General features: G+C 47.1%; 1 protein-coding gene across 3 annotated transcripts; it reads right to left on the bottom strand.

The window, feature by feature from the left end:
- Nucleotides 1–948: 948 nt before the first annotated feature.
- On the bottom strand, nt 949–23067 carry LOC106634375 (nuclear pore complex-interacting protein family member B6-like). Of its 3 annotated transcripts, XM_055101997.2 has the most exons (9): nt 22954–23067; nt 21675–21772; nt 21275–21432; nt 11473–11652; nt 7770–7869; nt 7462–7606; nt 3326–3386; nt 3181–3216; nt 949–1830 (listed from the first exon to the last, which is right to left on the bottom strand). In XM_055101997.2, exons 3-9 carry the CDS (start codon nt 21392–21394, stop codon nt 1303–1305), a joined length of 1170 nt encoding a protein of 389 aa, XP_054957972.1. In that variant the 5' UTR covers nt 21395–21432; nt 21675–21772; nt 22954–23067; the 3' UTR covers nt 949–1302. The 3 variants fall into 3 exon arrangements, 2 of the variants coding, with proteins under 2 accessions (XP_054957972.1, XP_063455063.1); XM_063598993.1 differs by lacking the exons at nt 21275–21432; nt 21675–21772; nt 22954–23067 and adding an exon at nt 15155–15751; XR_010110627.1 differs by lacking the exons at nt 949–1830; nt 3181–3216; nt 3326–3386; ... (3 more) ...; nt 21675–21772; nt 22954–23067 and adding exons at nt 14430–14562; nt 15801–15984 and having other exon boundaries at nt 11617–11652.
- Between the last annotated feature and the right edge of the window lie 2102 nt (nt 23068–25169).

Raw genomic sequence — 25169 nt, 5'->3', positions numbered from 1 at the left:
AGAGAAAGACCCTGTCTCTTAAAAAAAAAACAAAAAAAACTTAGATAAGAGGATGCTGTGCCTCCCTGGGGGTCTTCAGTCACCCATGGTCCTGGCAAGAGAGGAGGGCCAGGAGAGAGCTTCACCCACCTGCTGTCCTGCCCATGTGACATCCGCAGGTGCTGCCATGGCCACAACTGTTGTTACACTCGAGCTGAGGAGGCCGGCTGCAGCCCCAAGACAGAGCGCTACTCCTGGCAGTGCGTCAATCAGAGCGTCCTGTGCGGTGAGTCCCCAGCACCACTATGCCACCCACCCCGAGTGTCCCCTGGGCATCCTGGCATAGCCAGATGACTTCCGTGCCCCTGTTGCAATAACCACTGCTTCCAACTCTCTATAGAACACCCCTTGGGTATATCTAATGTAAGTGATATTTATTTTATTTATTTTTTGAGTCAGAGTCTCGCTCTGTCACCCAGGCTAGAGTGTGCTGATGTGATCTTGGCTCACTACAACCTCTGCCTCCTGGGTTCAAGCGATTCTCATGCCTCAGCCTCCCAAGTGGCTGGGACTACAGGCATGCACCATCATGCTCAGCTAATTTTTGTATGTTTTTCAGTAGAGGTGGGGTTTCACCAAGTTGGCCGGGCTGGTCTCAAACTCCCCACCTCAAGTGCTCTGCCCGCCTTGGCCTCCCAAAGTGCTGGGATTACAGGCATGAGTCGTGGTGTCTGGCCCTAATGTGAGTGATCTTTAACAATGAGGACTTGAAAAAGAAAACCCTGAAGAAACCTAATTCTTTGATGTCTGGACGACAAGGAAGAAGATAGAAATGGCATCAGATAATAAACAGTGTAAATGTTTATCGAAAGAGGCTGGTGGTCGGGACCAGTAGGAGGATCGCTTGAGTCCAGGAGTGCATCTCTACAAAAAAGTTAAAGGATTTTTTAACATTGGCCAGGCGTGGTGGCACACATCTGTGATCCCAGCTACTTGGGAGGCTGAGGCAGGAGGATTGCTTGAAGCCCAGGAGGTTGAGGCTGCAGTGAGCTGTGATCGAGCCACTGCACTCCTGCCTGGGTGACAGAGCAAAACCCCGTCTCAAAAAAAAAAAAAATAATAATAATAATAATAATATTTTACATAACCAACCACTTCTAAAGATTAAAAAAAAACCCCACAATTAATTAAAAACCTCAGGTCCCTCAGGCAATCATACCAGATATTGAAACAAAGCAATAACATAAGGACTGCAGTATTTATTTTATTTTTATATTATTTATTTATTCTTCGTTAGTTTGTTTTTGGAGTGTGGGTTTTGTTTTATTTTTTGATTTTTTTCTTTTTTTCGACCCACGGATTTATTCTTATTGCCCAGGCTTGAGTGCAATGGCGTGTTCTCAGCTTACTCAACCTCCGCCTCTTGGGTTTCAGTGATTGTTCCACCTCATCCACCCTCCACCTCTTGGGTTTGGGTGGTTTTTCTGCCTCGGCCTCCTGAGTAGCTAAGGGAGGAGTCTTGAGATCATCATCCACTGAGGGTGGAAGAGGAGAGGGTGGAAGAGGGATAAGGAGACACTCGTTCAGATTATCATCCACTGAGGGTGGAAGAGGAGAGGGTGGAAGAGGAGCAAGAGGACACTCCTTGATATTATCATCCACTGAGGGTGGAAGGGGACAAAGGAGACATTCGGGAGGTGTCTTGAGGCTCAGGGAGTTCTCAGTTTTAGAACGTTGTTGATTTGGAGGAGGTGGCTGGTGGCCCATCCTGTTTTTTAAAGTTTCAGCTGTGAGGTAGGGCCAGTAGGGCAATCCTGAAGAATGACGATGCTCCGCTGCCGCCATTCTGACCTGTAGGGCCGAAGAAGGGAATGTTTTCACACATATTCATTTGATGGACAAAATTACTGCCACCAACACGGTCTGCACCTTCTGTTGCTGGTGATAGATTTTTGCACCTTTCCATCCTCCAGGTTTCAAAATAGCAGTATCAGTGTCATAATATCACCCTTCCACTAAGTACTGCCGACAGCTGGGGAGTAAAGAAAAGTCATTGGGACACACTGTTGTCTCCACATGCCACTGTGTCTGTCTGCAAATGTAGGCAGGCTGGGGTCCTGCCCCAGGGAAGACAGAGTCATAACAGAGTAATAAAGAAGCATGTTTGAGACACAGGAGTGTCTATGTCTATCCTCATTCCTCCCTCACAGCCATCACCAGAGCATGTTTCTTGCACCAGGTCAACAGACAGTAAGAGAGGCATGAAAAGCCCATTGTCCACACATGTTGCAGCTTCTTTTTGGAGAATGTTTTCCAGGCCTTTTATGTTCTGTCTCTGATTCTCAGAACTCTGCAAGGTCAGTGTGACCACCCTGCTCCAAATCTAAGAAAACAGAGGTTTCCAGAGGAAGGAGAAATTGTGCCCAGGGTCACACAACTTGCAAGAGGCAGAGTGGAAGTTGATTCCAGCTCTGCCTGCAGGACCCTCTCATTTCCCCTCTGTTTCCCTTCTTGACAAAGGATCTTCTTCACTCTGGAGGTGCCACCCATGAGAACAAAGAGCTCTGGAGAGATGTGGATTCCTGAAGAGCTGCAGGGGAACTGGGAGAGGGTTTTCTGACAGAACAATCTTACCTCAAGAAGTCAGTTAGGCATGGCTGTAATATTTCTTTTCACTCCCAGGTAATACCAAATTGTAAGTGCACTAGGACATAAAGAATACTTTTGTCCATGGAAAAATGAGGTGGGAATTCTAAACAAAGCAAGTTTTAAAACTGTGTTTCACTTCAAGTGTACAAGTCCCATCACATGTAATCATAGGACTCGGCAGCTTTTGAAGGTACAGAGGCCACACAAGAACCAGCTTAGCTGAGCATCATTTAAGGCCTTCATTTGGAATTGTCCCTGTGGGTAATAAGTTACATTCACTCTTCACTAATTTACAGTCAGGGCCCATTTGCTATTACAAATATGGAACCTCTGACACTTTGAATATTAGATCAGAGGCCCCACTGGGTGGGGATGAAGGTGTTTTTGCACAACACGGTTACCAACAGGGATGGGACTGTGATGCTTGTAGGCAGCCTTTCTCTCTGCCATCTCCCTCTGCAGGGCTTGAGCACAGAGCTGTAGGGAGAAAAATGTATCCATGTCCTGACCTGGCAGACTATGTTCAAAAGCAAGGAAAACAAACAAACTTACCCAGTTGCAAAGAGGCTTTCTTGCAGAAGGGGGGATCTGAAAAAGCCAACACATGAGAAATTGAATGTTGAGAGAATCTAAGAGCCGTGGCATCATCTGCATCAGCACTGAACTATCCTGCAACTGCGGGGAGGAAGCTCCTTACTTTGCATTTGTGGTAGTCCTCTGCCCGCCGCCGCAACTCTTGTGCACGTTGAAACATTTTCCTATGGATTACAATCACTTTCATCAGATAAAGCACCACTTTCAGGATGATTTTAAATAATCTGCCATGTTTCTGTTATCCTCACAACTGTACCCTTACACAATCTATCTCTACCTAGAAAACGTATTTCAGATGGCTATAAGAGTACAGTCTGAGCCGGTCGCGGTGGCTGACGCCTGTAGTCCCAGCACTCTGGGAGGGCGAGGCAGATGGATCACGAGGTCAGGAGATTGAGACCATCCTGGCTAATATGGTGAAACCCCGTCTCTACTAAAAATACAAAAGATTAGCTGGGCGTGGTGGCAGGCACCTGTAATCCCAGCTACTCGGGAGGCTGAGGCAGGGGAATCACTTGAACCTGGGAGGCGGAGGTTGCAGTGAGCCAAGATCACATCATTGCACTCCAACCTGGGTGACACAGCGAGACTCCATCTCAGAAAAACAAAAACAAAAACAAAAAAACTGTACGGTCTGATCCAAACTGTTGCTATATTGATTCCTCCTCTTGCTTACTGCCTGCTGACTTCTGAGATGATAGTTTCCTTCCCCATTCTCAGTATATCCCTAATTCATCCTTCATTGAGCATCTTTTATCATAAAGCTGTATTCTCTTTGTATTAATATCCTTACCGTGTTTCACAGGGCAGAAACAGCTGGGCTTATAAACAGGCATAGTCCTTTTGAAGGATGTGGTTGATCCTACAACAACACACTTTCCTAAGGATGACAACAACTCACCCCACCCCTAGAATGGCTGGTATGAACCGAGTTTCCACACAGTCTAGCTGGCAATGGGGTCAGGAGACGTTTTGCTGCTTCACATCTTTTGGTCACTGGTAAATATTAAGGTACTTTGTTTTCTGTTTTGTGAACTCTCTCTCTCTCTCACGATATGTCTTCTGACCATTTGTTTCTATTTCTGCATTTACTGGGTCTAAACATTGTACAGAGGTTAAAAACAACACTCCAATGGGTGTTTCCCAGGAGGGTGGGGTTCAGTTTCTGAACTCACTTGTAGGTGTGTATTTCTTTCATATCCAATTTCCCATTTTCCTCTGCCTCTGATACCTGCCTCTCCTTTTCTGCGTGCTCACATTCTTTCATGCTTAGTTTCCTCAGGTTAGAAGGGAGAGAAATGCACACACATGATCCACCAGCCCGTGTGGGATTCCCCCTGCCCTTCTGGCATCTGAAGGCTGTGATTCAAAGATCCCCCTGCAACCTTCCCACAAATGAACCAACTGATTCTCACAACTGAAGGGAGAATGGACACCTCCCATTGAGGGACAAAAAAAAAATCACACTCTGGCCTGCTGGCAAGTCACCTGTCATTTCCAGCTCATCTTCATAGTTCCATAGTTAGTCCTATTCTTTAGTAAATATAAAGACTATTAAAAGCTTCTATGAGGTGCAGTATGTGTGTCTCTGGGGTCAGTCTTGTGCTTGACACAGCGAAAGATCATTTTAGTTCAGTGTGAAAAACCAGACCTCACCAACTCATCACAACTAACTCCATCGGAAGCAGAGGATTGTTCCTCATCTGACTCCTCCTGTGTGAGACCTGATTCTCAGTCAGAGGCTGATGCCGGAACTGAGACCATCAGCCATAGAGAGATCCTTCCAGAATATGGTGTCATTAACCCCGCAGTTCACTACTGCACTTTGCCATGATTCAGGACTGGAACTCTTGTCATCGACTTTAAAGATCCTGGTTGAGAGAAAAGGCAATCTGAATGCTGGGCGCATCTATTGAATTAGAAATGATCGGAATGGCTCCTAAGTCAGGGTGTTATGTCCTGAAAATAGGTGACAACTGCAAACCATCCAACCTGGTGTTGACTGACTTTAACAAGGTTCAGTTCACAGAGATTGAGGGCAGAAAAAGGAAATGGCCTAAAAAGGGTAAGTTTGCTGTGTTGCCCTCACACCACTTGATTCATGGTCCTGATCCTAAGGATCTCACCTGATACTTGGTTTTATAGGAAGGATGTGTAAAATTCCCAGAACGCTAGGAAACAGGGACGAAAACACTTCAAAGAGAAAGTTAATGAACTTGTTTCTGACCACAGGGCATCCTTCAGCACATGCTGTCTGGCGTGGCCTCAAACAAGGAGTGTGTGGTGTGGTGCTGAGAATGCAATGGGAGCAGGGTCCTGTCCCCACGCTAAAGAAGCTCACAGTTTAATGCAAATGAGAAGCCAGTGAGGGCACCGCTACTCCTGCTGTGCACTTGGGAACTAGAAACACAAAACCTGACTCTGGAGGGAAGCTAAGGAAGCATTCTACTCTTGAGTTGACATAAGTGCATCTGAAGCTTCTGATCTCCGATGAGAACAATGGGGGACACCAAACAGAATATAAAACCCATGATTGAATACATCAAATTGCTAACATGGCAGTAAACAGACATGAGGTGAAGGTGGAGAAGAAGGAAACCCAGGACGAAAGTCAGCCTCGCATTTGGAACCCATTTCCCTGAGTTTCATTGCTGAATTCCAGAAGGAACTACTGAGATGCAAAGAAGCAGAGCAGCTTTTGCACACATGCATGGGATTAGATGGAAAACAAGTGGATTGAGGGTCTGCCAATGAAAGCGACCCGTACTGAAGTCCACTGGCTCTGGTTGAGACCCAGAAGAGTCACACATCAGAATAGAGGTGGACAGGAAATACCCTGGCCTTTGTAGGGACTGAGCCTGCACTGACGACCTCAATTGCAGCCTGTATGGAGGACCCGTGACCATCCCCCAGAAGTAGACTCCCATCTCTTCTGCAGCAAGATAACATGCCACTAGGCCTCAATTCATTGCTAAATATTTTTTTAACAAGTATCTCACATTTAACAAAAAGAGATCAGTCATATGGCAGCAAAATACAATGTAATATGACCAAAACATGAAAGACTGTGAAAATGAATCTGGAGGTGACCCAAGCATTGAATTCAACAATCCAGGCTGGGTGCGGTGGCTCACACTGGGAGGCTGAGGTAGGCAGATCACCTGAGGTCAGGAGTTCAAGACTAGCCTGGCCAACATGGTGAACCCGTCTCTACTAAAAATACAAAAATTGGGCTGGGCACGGTGGCTCACGCCTGTAATCCCAGCACATTGGGAGGCCGAGGTGTGTGGATCATGATGTCAGGAGTTCTAGACCAGCTTGGCCAATATGGTGAAACCCCGCCTCTACTAAAAATACAAAAATTATCCGGGCATGGTGGCATATGCCTGTAGTCCCAGCTACTCAAGAGGCTGAGGGATAAGAATCGCTTGAACCTGGGAGGCGGAGGTTGCAGTGAGCCAAGATCATGCCACTGCACTCTAGCCTGGGTGACAGAGTGAGACTCTGTCTCAAAAAAAAAAAAAAAAAATTGGCCGAATGTGGTGGCACACACCTGTAATCCAAGCTACTCAGGAAGCTGAGGCAGAATTGCTTCAAACGGGGAGGCAGAGGTTGCAGTGAGCCAAGATTGCACCATAGCACTCCAGCCTGGGCGACAGAGCGAGACTCTATCTCAAAATTAAAAAAAAAAAAAAAAAAAAGCCTGGGTGTGGTGGCTCACACCTCTAATCCCAGCACTTTGGGAGGCTGAGGCGGGTAGATTACCTGAGGTCAGAAGTTCGAGACCAGCCTGGACAACATGGTGAAACCCCATCTCTAGTAAAAATACAAAAATTAGCTGGGTGTGGTGGTGGGCACCTGTAATCCCAGCTACTTGGGAGGCTGAGGCAGGAGAATTGCTTGAACCCAAAAGGCAGTGAGCTGAGATTGTGCCATTGCACTACAGCCTGGGCAACAAGAGCAAAGCTCCATCTCAGGAAAAAAAAAAAAAGAGAGAGAGAAAGGAAAACCAATGCCAGTACTAGCAACTCCTCTTCCCCCGAAAAAATTACAAACAAGAATGTAGGAAGGGAAAGGAATTATACAGCTTAAACTAATGAAGCAGAAAGGACAAACTCAATTTTGAGCCCACTGAATTTGCCACAAATATTGTAGAAAATATTCTCAAGGACTTTACAGTTGTCTACTTTGATTGGCACATGGTTCATACAACAGTATTTGTGTCAAGGCACATCTTACTGTTTTTTGGCGGTCTTCCTCTTTCCATTGATTTTGTCATGATGGTTGATTTTCGTTGTCACTTTCATCTTACGGATTTTACCTCTAACTTTTGTTTCCGCATATCTCCATAAAGTCACAAGGTCTTTCAGGACAATTTTATTTCCTGGAAAGGAAGAAACTCTTTTCTTTGTGTGCATACAAATGGACCTCAGTCCTTGGTGAGAGTGAGGAGAGGAGAAGGTGAGAAACCTGAGGGCAAGAAGCTGTTCTTTCCCTTTCCAGGGCAAATTCATTTCCACACTATGGGGACTCCAACAGAGCCATACCTTCCTGTCTACTGCGGTTGGACCTCCAGGCTCTCTGCTGTACATCCGTGGATCCATCATGTCCATTTCGAGACCGGAAGATAGTTTTCAGGAAAGACACCTGGGAAATAATAATATAAGAATGACGGCTGGGCACAGTGGCTCATGCGTATAATCCCAGTACTTTGGGAGGCCGAGGCAGGTGGATCACGGGGTCAGGAGTTCAAGACCAGCCTGGCCAAGATGGTGAAACCCCATCTCTACTAAAAATACAAAAATTAGCCAGGCATGGCAGCGGGCGCCTGTAATCTGAGCTACTCGGGAGGCTGAGGCAGAGAACCGTTTGAAGCTGGGAGGCGGAGGTTGCAGTGAGCCGAGATCACACCACTGCACTCCAGCCTGAGCGACAGAATGAGACTCTGTCACACACACACACACACACACACACAAGAATGACATGAGGCTGGCACGGTGGCTCACTCCTGTAATCCCAGCACTTTGGGAGGCCGAGGCAGGCGGATCACCTGAGGTCGGGAGTTTGAGACCAGCCTCACCAACATGGAGAAACGCTGTCTCTGCTAAAAATACAAAATTAGCCAGGCGTGGTGGTGCATGCCTGTAATCCCAGCTAGTCGGGAGGCTGAGGCAGCAGAATCACTTGAACCCAGCAGGAAAAGGTTGTGGTGAGCTGAGATTGTGCCATTGCACTCCAAACCTGGGCAACAAAATTGAAACTCTGTTTCAAAAAAAAAAAAAAAAAAATAGGCCAGGTGCGGTAGCTCACGCCTGTAATCCCAGCACTTTGGGAGGCCGAGGTGGGTGAATCACAAGGTCAAGAGATGGAGACCATCCTGGGCAACATGGTGAAACCCCGTCTCTACTAAAAATACAAAAATTAGCTGAGCATGGTGATGCACGCCTGTAGTCCCAGCTACTCGGGAGGCTGAGGCAGGAGAACTGCTTGAACCCAGGAGGCAGAGGTTGCAGTGAGCCAAGATCCCACCACTGCACTCCAGCCTGGTGATAGAGTGAGACTCCGTCTCAAAAAAAAAAAAAAATGACATGAATATACTTCACACAACTGAACTGTACACTTCAACACGGTTAGATGGTAATTATCATCTTATAAGTGTTTTACCACAGGTTAACATGTTTCACAACTTGAAAAGGAAGTAATTACCTTCAGCTCTCTGAGTTCTAGAATTTGTAACATTTCACCCCCTGCTCCTTCCTGATCTGCACTGGAGCATCTTCCTTCTGTCCCTGCTCTACTCAGAGTTCACTTTCCCTTCCCTCACATCAGCTTCATTGAGGCTGGTTTGAACTTAATGCAAAACATTCTCACTAATGACTGAATTCCCACCAAGATTTCCATATTATCACAGTATGCTTTTAATCTTCTAAGATATTAAATATTTGTTCTCATCATAGCGAAAATGCAATGCAAATCCCATCTCAGATGGGGGTCAGATACCTATGAATCTCCTGAGGTAGTCATTGAAATGACTTTTTTCTTGAGATGGAGTGTCACTCTCAACCATGCTGAAGTGCAGTGGCGCTACCTTGGCTCACGGCAACCTCCACCTCCCAGATTCAAGCGATTCTTGTGCCTCGGCCTCCCAAGTAGCTGGGATTACAGGTGCCTGCTACCATGCCTGGCTAATTTTTGTCTTTTCAGTAGAGATGGGGTTTCACCATGTTGGCCCATCTGGTCTTGAACTCCTGACCTCAAGTGATCCACCTGCCTCAGCCTCCCAAAGTGCTGGGATTACAGGCATGAGCCACCACACCTGGCCTGAAATAATATCTTTCAAATTCTTTGTAGAATTTGTTTTTTCCTGATTTCTGCACATAGGATAAAAAAAAAAAATCATGTACTAGGATTTCGAGAGAAGCAATGGGTAATCTAAAAAGATGAAAAGAGCAACCACGTCAATCCCACAACTACTGCTAGATTTCATAGGAAAGGTAGCTAGCCCAGTTTGGAGCTAGGAGAAATGTCAAACACATGAAGAAATGACAAGCAAAGAAATGCCATCACGCATGAATGCTTCATGGCACCCATGATGTCCCTGCTTAGGAGGTAATGGTATAGATGACTAGATGACAAGGACAAAGATGAGAGGTGCGAAGTTGTCCAAGTCCAACAGCTCAACTGAACTTTCCTAAATGGAACTGTTAAAAAGTGGTAAATTTAAAAACTTCCCCTGGCTCACGTGGTGGCTCACGCTTGTAATCCCAGCACTTTGGGAGGCTGAGGCGGGTGGATCATTTGAGGTCGGGTTTTGAGACTAGCCTGGCCAACATGGTAAAACCCCGACTCTACTAAAAATACAAAAATTTGCTGGGCACGGTGGTGGCCACCTGTAATCCCAGCTACTTGAGAGGCTGAGGCAGGGGAATCGCTTGAAGCCAGGAGGTGGAGGTTGCAGTGAGCCGAGATCACACCATTATACTCCAGCCTGGGCAACAGAGGGAGACTCGTCTCGGGGGTGAGAAAAGAAAAAAAAAAAAAGCTTCCTCCAATTTATACCGAAAATTCTCTGTTCAGGACTAAGTGGCATAGAGAATGTTAAATGTGCCTAGATATCTTCATAACTCATATATTTTCTGTTTTCTACATATCTTGAAAGGCAGTGCCAAATGACGTGAAATTATCTAGGTGGTTAAACTGAAACATACTTCCTCTTCCCTTGAATATAAAAAAGCATTGTGGTATTAGTACTTTTATCTTGGATCATTGTTCAGAAGGAGGTTCAGCCCCCAGACAACCACATTTTTACTGTCATGAATGGCAAGACAAAATGTAGAGCTCAACTTACCCAAAGGAAAAAAGGCTCAAAAGACAAATTATGGCACAACTTAGCAGCCAAATTCTTACCAAGTACAGACTTTTGACATACTGATCTCTCTCCAGTTGCAAGTGGGAACATGCACTTTGAATGATGTCATTCAAAATTACCCTGCCCAGACACACTTTTCATTGATTCTCTTGGAGGGCAGTTCTAAGAGATTCTCTGGGGCTTTCTCTGCATCATGAGACGCAGTGCAGTTCTGCCCTTCACCTTCCGGCAGTTTGTCACCTCGTCCCTATGACCTCAGAGGAACTTTGTCTCAAGCCAATTGTTTGTTCCTTGGCCTCTTTCATTTCCCCTAAAAATCATTTGCTGCCCCTCTAAATGGCCTACATCTCCATCTATCTCCCTCTCCCCTCAGAAGAGGGTGCTCTTTAAGCATCAACCATCCGGCCCTTCTAGCAGTCTCATTTTTCAGCTGGTTCCCATGTTTATGCCTGTTCTATGTTTTTCTTTTCCTGTTAAGCTGTCTGTTGTCAGCTCATTTCTGCAGTGAATCTTCAGAGAGGAGATTGGAAGCTTTCCTTCCACCCATACGATAGAACTATAAAGCAGAAGAGTTTAGAAAGAATTTCCTATTTAAGTGACGAAACCTCATACTCCATTTGTGATAAATAGCACAAAGGTTAAAAAAACTTATTTTTGACCAAAAGCTCTGTTGACATTCTATTAAACAAACACCGACCTATTTAATTTTCATAACGTAAATGGCAGACATTTTCATAATTCTTATGCTAATAAATCATTTCCCTGATTTTTTTGGGTAAAACCACATATTCATAATGAAGTCCAGAAATGTGAATTGTTTTATATAATTTATTCTTATTTGTGATTACAAGTATACCTCTACAGAAAGTTAGTATACTCACACAAAGGTAACTTGTGCAGAAGAGAATGGTAAATGTGTAAGGTCTCAGAAACCCAATAATGATAATTATCAAATTATCCAATTTTTGTGGAGATGGGGTTTTGCCATGTTGGCCAGGGTGGTCTCGAACTCCACAAAAGTCAGTCTCACGATGACGATAGACAGCCAGAGTATTGATAACCTGGAATAATAATAGTTGAAATAATGAAAAGGTCAATGACACCGACAATATTTCACTCAGAAAGAATCATCCTTAGAAACCGTCAACCTCCTCCAAAAGGTAACCACATCCCTCAGATATCACCGTGGGATTCCACTGCTACAAAAAAGAACAGAAGTTAGAAGTCTCATGTTTTTCAGATGGCTGGTAGTGTTTTTAGGCATTGCAAATGTGGGGTGCTGTCTTTCTTGGTATAAAGCAGGGATATCCAATCTTTTGACTTCCCTGCCTATATTAAAAGAAGCAAAGTTGTCTTGAGCCACACATAACATACACTAACACTAACAATAGCTGATGATCCAAAAAAAACTCTTTTTTTTTTTTTTTTTGGAGACAGAGTTCCGCCTCACTCAGTCGCCCAGGCTGGAGTGCAGTGGTGCAATCTCGGCTCACTGCAACCTCCAGCTCCTGGGCTCAAGCCATTCTCCTCCCTCAGCCTCCCGAGTAGCTGAGATTACAGGTCTCTGCCACCATGCCTGACTAATTTTTGTATTTTTAGTAGAGATGAGGTGTCACCATGTTGGCCAGTCTGGCCTTGAACTCCTGACAGGCGATCTGCCTGCCTCGGCCTCCCAAAGTGCTGGGATTACAGGTGTGAGCCACTGTGCCCAGCCATTTTTTTTTTGTTTTTGTTTTTGTTTGGTGTTTTGTTTTTGAGATGGGGTCTCACTCTGTCACCCAGGCTGGAGTGCAGTGGCGTGCTCTCGGCTCACTGCAACCTCTGCCTCTCAGGTTCAAGTGATTCTCCTGCCTCAGCCTCCTGAGTAGCTGGGAGTACAGGTGCCTGACAATGCACTCAGCAAATTTTTGTATTTTTTGTGGAGATGGGGTTTTGCCATGTTGGCCAGGGTGGTCTCGAACTCCTGACCTCAGGTAATCTGCCCACCTCAGCCTCCCAAAGTGCTGGGATTACAGGCATGAGCCACTGTACCTGGCCAAAATCTCCTAATGTTTTAAGAAAGTTTACAAATTTGTGTTGAACTGCATTCAAAACTGTCCTGGGCCACATGCAGCCCGTCACTCATGCGTAAGACAAGCTAAGTATAAAGTAATTATCTTTTCTTTTTGTTTGGAGACAAAGTCTTGCTCTGTCACCCAGGCTAGATTGCAGTGGCATGATCTCAGCTCACTGCAACCTCCGCCTCCCGGGTTCAAGCGATTCTCCTGCCTCAGCTACTGAGTAACTGGGATTACAGGCGCCTGCCACCGCACTCGGCTAATTTTTGTATTTTTAGTAGAAACAGGGTTTCACCATCTTGGCCAGGCTGGTCTCCAACTCCTGACCTCATGATCCACCTGCCTCGGCCTCCCAAAGTGCTGGGAATACAGGTGTGAGCCGCTGCACCTGGCCAGTAGTTATCTTTTCTTTAAAGTTATTTACTTGTTTTTTAAATTGATGTATAACATTGGATGCATTTATTATATATCACATGGTAAAAGAATCCCTCTAAATAATACTTCTCTCTTGGATTATATGAATCTTTGTCATTTAAAGCTCAGCATAAGTTAAAAAAAATACAATGAAGAGATTACTTCATTCACAAATAAGTATCAAATTTTAGTGCTTAAAAATTAACAAGGTGGGCCGGGCGTGGTGGCTCCCGCCTGCAATCCCAGCACTTTGGGAAGCCGAGGTGGGTGGACCACGAGATCAGGAGATTGAGACCATCCTAGCTAACACGGTGAAACCCATCTCTACTAAAATTACAAAAAATTAGCAGGGCATGGTGGCACGCGCCTAAAGTTCCAGCTACTTGGGAGGCTGAGGCAGAAGAATCACTTGAACCCGGGAGGCAGAGGTTGCAGTGAGCCGAGATCGCAGCACTGCACTTCAGCCTGGGTGACAGAGCAAGACTCTGTCTAAAAAAAAAAAAAAAAAAATTACCAAGGCGGAGATCATGAAAATGGCATGAATAGTGTGGGATTTCTCTAAGATTGTTGATATTAATTCCATTAGACTCTTATGTGAGTGAAGACGAAGACTTCCCCTGAGTAAGTTCAGACAGCTTGTGATAACATTTCTACATCGATTCCTCAGGATTTAACTATATATTCTTGAAAACATCTCAATTTTCAATGTTTCTTTCAAGATGGTGAATTAAACAGAGATAGCCCTTCATCAGGTTGAACTCAGCATATGCTGAGTCTGAAATGGAAATGATGGAGTTAGAGAACCACACAACAATGGTAATGATTTCAGAAACATGGTGTTGAGCAGAACAAAGCAGACACAAAACAGTACCTATGGCATGGCATGCATCTGTATACGCGAAATTCCAGAATAAGCAAGCTAACCTATGATAAGAAAGAGACTGGCTGGGAAGAGTGAGAGTTCACTTTCTGGGGTGACATAATAGTGTAGATCTTGGCTGGGCACGGTGGTTCACGCCTCTAATCCCAACGCTTTGGGAGGCCGAGGCGGGCGGATCACCTGAGGTCGGGAGTTCAAAACCAGCCTGACCAACATGGAGAAACCCTATCTCTACTAAAAATACAAAATTAGCTGGGAGTGGTGGCACATGTCTGTAATCCCAGCCACTCGGGAGGCTGAGGCAGGAGAATCGCTCGAACCTGGGAAGCAGAGGTTGCGGTGAGCTGATATTGCCCCATTGCACTCCAGCCTGGGCAACAAGGGAGAAACTGTCTCAAAAAAATAAATGAATAAATAAAATAATGTAGATCTTGAAAGGGGGTTGTTTTATGCTGGTGTATGTACTTTCCAAAGTTAGTAAACTTACACTTAAGGTTATATATTTTGGCCAGGCGCGGTGGCTCACGCCTGTAATCCCAGCACTGGGAGGCCGAGGCAGGCAGATCACGAGGTCAAGAGATGGAGACCATCCTGGCGAACATGGTGAAACCCCGTCTCTACTAAAAATACAAAAATTAGCCAGGCATGGTGGTCTACTAAAAATACAAAAATTAGCCAGGCGTTGTAATCTGAGCTACTCAGGAGGCTGAGGCAGGACAATTGCTTGAACCCCGGAAGCGGAGGTTGCAGTGAGCCGAGATCTTGCCACTGCACTCCAGCCTGGGCGACAGAGTGAGACTCTGTCTAAAAAAAAAAAAAAAAAAAAAAGTCATCAAACCAGATGACACAAATCAAATGACATTTCACTTTGTTTTGGTCCATTTTGTTTGTTAGAGACAAGAGTGCGGCGGGGCCATCTCGGCTCACTGCAACGTCCAGCTCCTGGGCCCAAGCGATCCTCCCACCTCAGCCTCTCCAGTAACTGGGATAACAGGTACGCACCACCAGGCCCAACTAATCTTTTTTGGAATTTTTTGTAGAGATGGGGTTTCGCTATGATGCCCTGGCTACTCTTCAACTCCTGGACTCGAGTGATCTGCCCACCTCGGCCCCCTAAAGTGCTGGGATTACAGGCCTGAGCTGTATAATTTCATGCCGCGTGACACAGCCCAGTAAAAAGGAAGAAACCCCGCGGGTCCAGCGTCTACTCACAGGGGTGGGATGATGGCTGATAAATCCCAGCAGGAGCCAAAAGAGGAGCCAAAAGCGCAGCCACATGTCCTGGTCCTTTCAGGGTGCCCTGAGGCGGCCAGGACAGAGGTGGAGGTGGCTTAGGGCAGGGGGGAGGGAAGGGGACGGGGACCGGGGCCGGATCTGAGTTGGGGAGGGGGAGGGGAGGGGGAGGGGAAGGGGAGGGGAAGGGGGGAAGTAAGGGAAGGGAAAGGAGGAGAAGGGGGCTGTTGGGCACCTGGAGGAGGTGGAGGAGGAGGAGGAGAAGAAAGGGGTCTGGGAAAGGATCCGGTTCAAATTAAGTTCTCAAGCGCTGGTGGAAGGTTTAGCTACAGGTCACGGAGAAGATCAGGGAAGCAACAGGACACGCGGGGCAAGGGAGCGTGAGGCTTAGGAGCGATTAGAGGGAGACAAAAAGGTTCTGCTTTCCACCAAACCTTCTTCGGTCTGGGCCCTCCCTTGGCAACCCTGGGGCTTTATACTCCCTCTCCACCAATCCCTGATGACCCCGGTGGTGCCTCACAATGGACAATTCCAAGTAGCACCCGCATCATTCCAATGACCCCTCCCCCATCTCAGTCTCCCACTCTCCTCGCAAGGGCAGGTCCTCTCTGGAACCTTCACAAACCTGATTTCTGGTCCTCCCCAACCAGCTCCCTGTCCCTGCTTCTGGGCGCTCCTTCCTTCCTGAGCTCCCAGGGTTCCTCAAGGTCACTTTTGGTGACAAAACATAAAAAACAAATGATGGCAGGATGGCAGGAAGAACCTCATACCCAAGCAGGGTGCCAGGTTTTACAGCCTCCGCTCAGCCATTCATATCCTAAGCAACAAAACATCAGCAGGATGCGAAAGGTCCCGATAGTAAACCATCTCCATCACATCCATGTAGCCATCCGTCCATCAACCTGTATCTCAGGAACAAATGTAGATACATTCATTTTAAGCATGCATGGTACATTTACAAAAATTAACCTGACTTATTTTGTTCCAGCAAATCTCAATATATTTGAGAGCAATCAAATCACACAGCATGTTTCTGATCATATAACTGTGCTAGAAGTCAATGATTAAAAGCTAATTCAAAATTATTATTTGCTTGGAAATTCAAAGTGCCCTTATAAGACATAAACATAAGAAAGAATCCAAAATGAAACAAGATTGCCTTTCAACTCAATGATAAGATCATAACATGGCAATAAAATGTCTCCCTCTGGCCTGGGAATTCCTCTTTGTGGCACAAGGTTGTGTGATCTCAAATCACCCCTAACCCACCTAGACATTTTAACATCCGAAACCGAGTGATGATGTCCTTATCTATATCATCTTACTGCCTGTGTGTGTGGACTTTAAATTCTGAACCCAAATGACGGGGAGAAAACCAAGTTGACTTTCATGATTGACCTCTCAGGGATGTCCAAGGAATCTGTGCATTTCAAGAAACAAAGTTCATCAGCTTCTCTCCTAAGGTATTTGCCCACAATACCCAGAGGGCTTGGCAGCATCATGTGTGATGGGTGGGGAGCTGCAAGCAGGTGGGCAGGACCCAGGGGCCTGGTGACCAGGACAGACCCCCACTGTCCATCACCTTTCCCGGCCCTGTCCTCTGCTAAACTTCCCACAGGCCTTCTGCCCAATCACACAGAGTATGCCCAAACTCTCTCAGGCCTCTGGCAGCTGAAAACCACTGCTTTAAATCCCTTTACCATTTACTATGACATAAGGTTATTGTAAAAAGGAAATATTCTATTGATGCTACAAATGGAAAGCCAATGCCTTTACCATAAATAGAAAAACAACCCTAAGAAGCAAGCAAAACAAAAACAAAACAAGGGCTGGGTGTGGTGGCTCACACCTGTAATCCCAGCACTTTGGGAGGCCGAGGTGGGCGGATCACAAGGTCAGGAGTTCCAGACCAGCCTGGCCAATATGGTGAAACCCTGTCTCTAATAAAATACAAAAATTAGCCGGGTGTGGTGGTGGGTGCCTGTAGTCCCACCTACTTGGGAGGCTGAGGCAGGAGAATAGTTTGAACCCGGGAGGCAGAGTCTGCAGTGAGCCGAGATTGCACCACTGCACTCCAGCCTAGGCGACAGAGCGAGACTCTGTCTCAAAAACAGCAACAACTACAAACAAACAAAAAACAGGGTTAACAAAAGTATGGAATTCAATTCTTTTTATATGCTGCAGCCATGTTCCGGCCCTAGATTTGGCTGGGCATGGTGGCTCACGCCTGTAATCCCAGCACTTTGGGAGGCTGAGGCAGGCGGATCACGAGGTTAGGAGTTCGAGACCAGCCTGACCAACATGGTGAAACCCCGTCTCTACTAAAAATACAAAAATTAGCCAGGCATGGTGGCACACGCCTGTAATCCCAGCTACTCAGGAGGCTGAGGCAGGACAATCCCTTGGACCTGGGAGGCAGAGGTTGCAGTGAGCCGAGATCGTACCATTGCACTCCAGCCTGGGTGACAGAATGGAATGAGATTCTGTCTCAAAAAAAAAAAGAAGCCCTAGATTTCGGTTGTGTTGGTTGTAAAAGGAGAGACCAAGTAAGTGGGGGTTGAAGTCAGATTAGAGCAAAAGTGAATGGCAGAGAGTAGTATAATGTCCATGAATGGCTGCTAGAGTCACCGTGATCATAGCCCAAGCAGAGACAGGGAAAGGAAGATGTGAGCAGAGTTTGGGGTCTCGAACAATGGAGGTTATTCGTGCAGCCCAGGAAAGGCTCCCCAAAGCCAGGATCAACCTCCCTTGCAGGCGGTCCCTCGTGGAGGCATGGCCAGGCACCTTAGATTTGAGACCAGCTATGTTGCTGCTGACCAGCTGTGTGACCCTGGGCTGGTTTCCTTCCATACAATGGGAGTGCCAATGGCTGCATGCATGCAAAGACCGTCTGAGGATAGGAGGAAGCAATCTGTTGAGCACCCGTGTACCTGAGTGTCATCACCTCCCAAGGGCATCCTTCATTCCAGAGCTGGCACCTTGGAAGGCCCTTGGTCACTGAAGGCAGTGATGATGGTAACAGCAGTAAATCATCATTTACGGCTGATGAGGGAAGGCCAGGGGTAGGGCTCCTAGGTCCTGGATAACAATGAGGGTCTGGGCACTCCTGGGGACAGCTGAGTGGTAGGACTCCTGGGTCCCCAGGGGGCAGGTCCATCTTCAGTGGCATTGGGCCTAGGCTGGGATGTTGAGTTATCCACTGGAGCATCAGCAGTACAGGCAGGCACAGAGGCAGTGGATCCATCGGAGGTGGCAGGTGTAGGATCATCTGGTGAGCAAGTAGAGTCACCAAGCCTGGCTGACCACTACCCCCACTACACCCACTATCCCCACAGACGGTGCCCTGTCCCTTGCCTCATGCTCCGGCAGGGTACAGGCTCGCACCTGGGGCCTCATGGAGCATCTCTCTAAGACCTCTGTGTCCTGGTCATTGAATGGGCACTTGAGTCACCCAGGGCCATTGGAACAAAGAGGAAGAATCAGGCCCCACGATGTTTTGGAGAGTGTTTAGCACAGGAAAATGCACAGAATACATGCACGACACGGGGGCACTGTCAGTGTGGGAGCAATAGTTTACAATCTCCAGCCCTAATCTGAGCACTCTCACCTGTGCAATCTGAAAGGAACAGGAGACTTGCAGGAAAAAGAGTGCCTGGATTTAACTTAAAGGAACTAAAATGTTGGAATTTTTACTCTTGATATCCTTCCAAATCAACTCTGTCAATGTTCCCATCCTCAAAACTATCATATGGGGTAACTGAGGCAGTCAGAGATTTACTGACTCAATGTCACTCAGTTGATTCTGAGTTCACTGCTGATTACATCTGACCAAACTGCTTTTTCTGAAGTCTACTCCGTTTCATCATGCTGGTGATGATTTTGTGCAGCTCCGGGACAAACTCCACCTGGCTGAGGATAAAGCAAATCTGCGGTGACTTAGTCCTCCTGTCATTTCCCATCAGTTCCCCACTCTCCTCCTCTGCCCCTCCACAGTCTCCCATGCAGGCTGACACCATATGACGGCCTTAATGGAGTCCACCGAGTATTTCAGGTTCTCTCCTGGGCCACTTGAAAGTGGATGTACCCATGGGATTTGCTTTGACCCAAGAGATGTGAGTGGAAGTGAAGCATGTCACCTCAAGGCAAAAGAGTTGGGAGCCATTGAGACTGGCCACTCTCTCCTTCATCTCTTAGAGCAGCTGACAGCTCCCATATGGAGGCTGCTCCTTTACTCTCGTGGCAGGATGAGGGCATGTGGGGCACAGCGCACAGGAGAGCCATGGAGGATGTGCAGCATGGGCAGGAAAAGAGCCTTCAGTGGTGTACATTTCCATCGTTTGGGGCTGTTTGTTACCTACAGTGATACCTAGCCCATCCTAGCAGGCATGCACCATCTACCCCACACTCTGTGATGCAGACTAGCCTGCCGTCAGAACATGAACTGGTGGTCAGACACACGTAGGTTTCAGTTCCAGCTCTGCCTCTTATTGACTGTAACCTCAGGCTTAACTTTCAGTCTCTGAGCCTCAGTTTCAACTCTGTAAAATGAGGTGGCTATACCATCTCAGGTTGCAGAGAGAATTAAATGAAATATAAGTGCATGTAGAGCATTGAACCCAGGGCCTGGCACACACAGTGAGTACTCAATGTTAGCCATGAAGCTTCATGATGCATACTGATTGTCAATATTCAGACAATCCAGTAAAGTATTACCAAAAATAAAAGTAAACTTATTTGCATATGCATTCTTTCAATCTTTATTTTTAAACAGGGTAAAACTATGCATATTCTTTCATAGCCAGTGTTTTTCTCTTCATAGTATATTGTTAAAATAATTTTATCTTGGACCGGGTGCAGTGGCTCACACCTATAGTTCCAGCACTTTGGGAGGCCACGGTGGGCAGATTACGAGGTCAGGAGTTGACACGAGCCTGGCCAATATGGTGAAACCCCATCTCTACTAAGAATACAAAAATTAGCTGGGCATGATGGTGCACACCTGTAGTCCCAGCTACTCAGAGGCTGAGGCAGAGGAATTGCTTGAACCCGGGAGACGGAGGTTGCAGTGAGCCAAGATTGTGCCACTGCACTCCAGCCTGGGCGACAGAGTGAAACTCTGTCTCTATCTCTCTCTCTATATATATATGTGTGTGTGTGTGTGTGTGTGTGTGTGTGTGTGTGTGTGTGTATCTATATAAATCTCAAAAATAAAAGATCATTTTTGAGATTATCATTTTAAAAGACAAGATAATGTTCAACTTAATGACTAATTTAATTATTACTATTGGACTTTTTGTAGACTGCACAGAGCATTCAAAACAAATGAAGAATAAAAATATGTATTACATGTTGTAAAATAAATGTGATGTGGTTAATTCTTTTATTCAAAATTATAGAACATATATATGTACTATAGAATGTATTTCTTATTATGAGTCATGTTAAAAAGTAGTTTAGAAGCTGTTGATTTGAATTTCCTTTTCAAATTTTCCAGGATAATTTTTTTTTTTTTTTGACAGAGTCTCGCTCTTTCGCACAGTCTGGAGTGCAATGGCGTGATCTCGGCCCACTAAAACCTCCACCTCCTGAATCTAAGCAATTCTCCTGTCTCAGCCTCCTGAGTAGCTGGGACTACAGGCTCACACCATCATGCCCAGCTAATTTTTGTATTTTTAGTAGGGACGAGGTTTTGCCATATTGGTCAGGCTGGTCTCGAAGTCCTGGCCTCAGGTGATCCACCAGCCTCAGCCTCCCAAAATGCTGGGATTACAGGCATGAGTCACCATGCCCAGCCTAAACTTGGCAAGATAATAAATAACCTTTTTAAGTGTCGTTGGGCACTTGTCTTGTTGTTTTTCTTTAGGTTACCATGCCAGCAATGATTCCTTTTGAGTTTCTGACAGAAGATAGTGGTTTTCATCCAAATAAGTCAACTACTCTACCCCATCCCTAAGCCACTTGTATGGAAAGAAAAAGAGGAAGAAGCCAGTACTGTGACTGCATAAGCTTCCCCCAGCATCACCCGCTATGAGATGTGTGGCAGCTGAGACCCGGGAACTGCTCAAGGGCACCAGGCCCCATCTGTCTGCATTCACTCACCTTCCTCAGGTACTCGCATGGGCATGTCACTGACTTTACGTGCTGCTGCAGCTGCTTGGTGAGCTGGCCCTGGTCATGGGACAGGAACTGTGGGGTCAGGACAATAGAGAGCTTCACCATTTGCAGAATGAGAACAGGGGCTCATGATGATTGCCAACCTATTAGATAATTAAAAAAAAAAAGTGTTGAATGAGTGGAAAAACAAGGTGATGTTTGAGTCTATAGTGGTCAAGGGCTTCAGAAAAGGACAGAACCAAGTTCAAATTCCTGTACTTTGAATTTCTACTTCATGCCATGCAAAATTACTTTACCCCTTTTAACCTCAGTTTTCTTCTGTGTGAAATAGGAACAATAGTTTCATTCATCATTCAGTTTCTCTCAAGGTTTCACGAGATCATACCTATAAAACATCCAAGTCATTTAAATGTATCATCATTTCTGTCATAATTAGTGGGATCCATTTCACTATTATTGGATATACAGTTCTGTGCCTGAAACCTACAAAAAAAGAAAATGTTAAGTCTAAAAAGCGTTAGTGATTTCTCATTTTTATATTATTAATTATAACCCTATTTAATCACACAAGGCCTTGTCCGTGGCAGGTGCTCAATAAACACTTGTCAAATCAATGCATGTGGGCTCCGGAGCCACACTGTTTAGATTCTATTCTGCCTCCACCACTTATCAGCTGTGTGATCTGGGTAAGATAATTCACCTCTTTATGTCTGCACTTCCCTCTCCATAAACTATATATAATGAGAATCCTTAGCTCATTCAGTTGTGGTGAGAGGTGAATGATATGGCACACAACCCCAGCTACTCGGGAGGCTGAGGCATGAGAATCGCTTGAACCTGGGAGGCAGAGGTTGCAGTGAGCCAAAATTGTGCCACTGCACTCCAGCCTGGGCGACAGACTGAGACTGTGTCTCAGAAATAAAAATAAAAATAAACAAAAATCAATGAACTAAAAACCAATTTCTAGTGGTTTCTAATAAGGAAAAAATGGTTCAAAAAACTGCTAAGCGAGATCAAGCAAAACAAAAAAATCTATTAAGATAATGTTTTTATAACTCGTATTTAAAACATTGTTGATTCATTCTTTATTTTTATTTTTATTTTGAGACGGAGTCTCACTCTGTCACCCAGGCTGGAGTGCAGTGGCAGGATCTCCGCTCAGTTCAGGCGATTCTCCTGCCTCACCCTCCCGAGTAGCTGGGATTACAGGCGCCCGCCACCACGCCCAGCTAGTTTTTGTATTTGTAGCAGAGACCGGGGTTTCACCATGTTGGCCAGGCTGGTCTCCAACTCTCGATTTCAGGTGATCACCCCCTGCCTGGGCCTCCCAAAGTGCTGGGATTACAGGCTTGAGCCGCCGCGCCTGGCCCTTGTTTTGTTTTCTAGATTGAAGAAAGTTTTTTCTCAGAAGTTATCTAGAATTTACACCAATTTGGTAAAGCACACTTTTGTGAACAAAGGTGGGTGGAAGCGTTTGTTTTTCCTCCCTATTTGATCCTTCTAAAGTTTGGAAACTATTCATAAATATTCTTATTTTCATGTACATATGTTCTCTTTATAAGCAGGCTACAATCAGAAAGATTGGTTATATTATCAAGGCTTTGACTGAAACATCCTATTAAAGAATATGCAGAAAATTCCTGGCTTCGAGTTTGCAGCCTTACGTTACAGTCGGGGGAAACTGTCACTCCCTGCAGGCCTGAGAACCTTAGAGCTTTTCGGGGAGCAACTTGGCAAGGGGGGTCCCAGCAGCTGCTCACGGGCAGGAACCATGGGGCACAGCCCCGGGCGACCCTCGGGCCGGCGGGGGCCTTCCGCTTCCTTGTGTCTTTCTTCCCCGCCCCGCCAGCTGCTGGGGAAGCGGCGGGCGCCCAGTGCCTGGAGGTCGCTCCCTCGCCTCCTCTGGCTGCGGGAACGGAGAGGCGGCGGCGGCCGGAGCAGGGTGGGCGGCCTGAGCCCAGAGCCCGGCCGGCCCCCGCGAGGAATATGGCGACCTGCGGTGACCGGAGCAGCAGCGGCGTCAGTTGCTGCACCGCCGACTTCTCGGAGCAGCGAAAGCGACTCGCAAGAAGACGCCGCCAAGTGGAACCCGGGCCCTGCGGCCCTGGGAGGGGGCAGCAGCGACACAGCCATGAAGCCCCGGGCGGCGCTGGGCGCCAACGAGCGCCATGGCAACCTCCAGACGGCGCCACAGCAACCTCTAGGCAGTGCCCACACCAGCCTACAGGTGGCGCCCCTCGCACTGCACCTGCCGCGGCCGCCCCGGGGCGTAAACTGCGCTGTCAGCAGGGCCGTGCTGACCCGGGCGGCCCAGGCCCGCAGCAGCCGAGGAGCCCAGGGGCACTGCCCGGGGTGACGAGAAGGAGAAGACGGTGCCCCAGAAAAAGGCAAGAGCTCAGAGCTCGGGTCCCCGTGCCAGGAATGGCCAGGAGCAGAAGATGGAGAGGTGCAGATGGAGATGGAGAAGCAGCAGGTGGGAAGGAGCGGCGCTCCACCGGTGGGGTCAACATGCGCTGGCTGAGCTTAGAGTATGAAGAGGATGAAGCAAGGCAGAAAGAGCGGAAATGAGAAGGTGCAATGCCACAACAGAGCACAATGCAGAATCCAGCCCTAGGACTCCAATAAAGGCTGGGTTTAATTCCAACTCACACCCTCCCACCCCTAATCAGAGAGGATCACGGGAGAGAGAGGACCCAAGGAACACTGGAACCTGAAGGACAGGAATCTGAGGCCAAGACTGATTGCTGGAAATTGTGGGAATCAGGAAAGGAGAAACTGAGGCAGAATGGGGGGATGGAGGGTGGTGGTGGGGGGCAGTGAGCTGGGTTAGGAAGGATTAGAAATCAGAACCTTAGGAAGGATCCAGAAAGGAACTGTCCTTAAGAAGGTGCATGCTGCGGCTGGGTACTGTGGCTCACGCCTGTAATCCCAGCACCTTGGGAGGCCGAGGCGGGCAGATCACCTGAGGCCAGGAGTTCGAGACCAGCCTGGCCAACATGGCGAAACCCCATCTCTACTAAAAATACAAAAATTAGCCAGGAGTGGTGGTGTGCACCCGTAATCCCAGCTACTTGGGAGGCTGAGGCAGGGAGAATTGCTTGAACCTGGGAGGTGGGAGTTGCAGTGAGCTGAGATCGTGCCACTCCATTGCAGCCTGGGCAACAAGAATGAGATTCTGTTTCAAAAAAAAAAAGAAGAAGAAGATGCATGCTGGGGATGAAGGAATGGGTTCTAAGACTCAGGGAGTGAGGGAAGGGGAGGGACAGGGGTTGGGGGTGCAGTGGGGTGCTACTGCAGCACCCAAACAGAAGACTGGAGGAAAGCAGGGCCCTTCCCCTCCAACTCCAGCTGCTCCTCTGAGTCCCAGGCCACCTGCTCCTGTGTCTGCCGACCTACTGGCCTGTCTCTGAATCCTGCTGGAATGCCATTCCTCCTGATCTCTGCCCTGCCTCAGACCTTTCACTAACACCACCACCCCTACTGCCCAGGGCCCACCACCCCCACTGCCCCCGACCATAGCCTGCCCCTATCCCAGAAGCCCCTGCGTCCAGCCACATGCCCTAGGTGACCTAAAGGGGACCTGGACATGCAGGGGAAGAGGGTGCTCTTCTGGTTCCTCCTGCTTAGGTATCCCAGTCTCGCAATCATGAGTGTGAGTAAATGTTGGATATGACACAGATTCTATTTCTCAAGCTGTTTCACACTGTGGTTTACCTAACAGTGTTTTGTAGGGTGATCGATGGGGATTTGGTTCTCCCTGCAGACCAAGGACCTCAGCGCAGATTTCTTGAGCAGCCTAGAGAGGCTCTGGCCTCACCTGGCCACATCAAGTTCTGGGTCCTGCCTGCCCTGCTTGGCCCAAACACAGCAAGGGTGACAG

Source organism: Pan paniscus, chromosome 19 (assembly GCF_029289425.2).
Source record: "Pan paniscus chromosome 19, NHGRI_mPanPan1-v2.0_pri, whole genome shotgun sequence".
NCBI lineage: Eukaryota > Metazoa > Chordata > Mammalia > Primates > Hominidae > Pan > Pan paniscus.
The sequence above is the reverse complement of the archived record's forward strand: the minus strand, read 5'-3'. Positions and strand labels throughout refer to the sequence as shown.

Coding starts and splice junctions, on each gene's coding strand:
- LOC106634375 (XM_055101997.2), bottom strand. CDS start 21,394: ATGGTGAAGCTCTCTATTGTCCTGACCCCACAGTTCCTGTCCCATGAC. Junction 7,870..11,472: donor TCTGCACAAGTTACCTTTGT/GTGAGTATACTA, acceptor ATTATTTCCCAG/GTGTCTTTCCTGAAAACTAT. Junction 3,387..7,461: donor AGGAAGACCGCCAAAAAACA/GTAAGATGTGCC, acceptor TGTAATCCATAG/GAAAATGTTTCAACGTGCAC.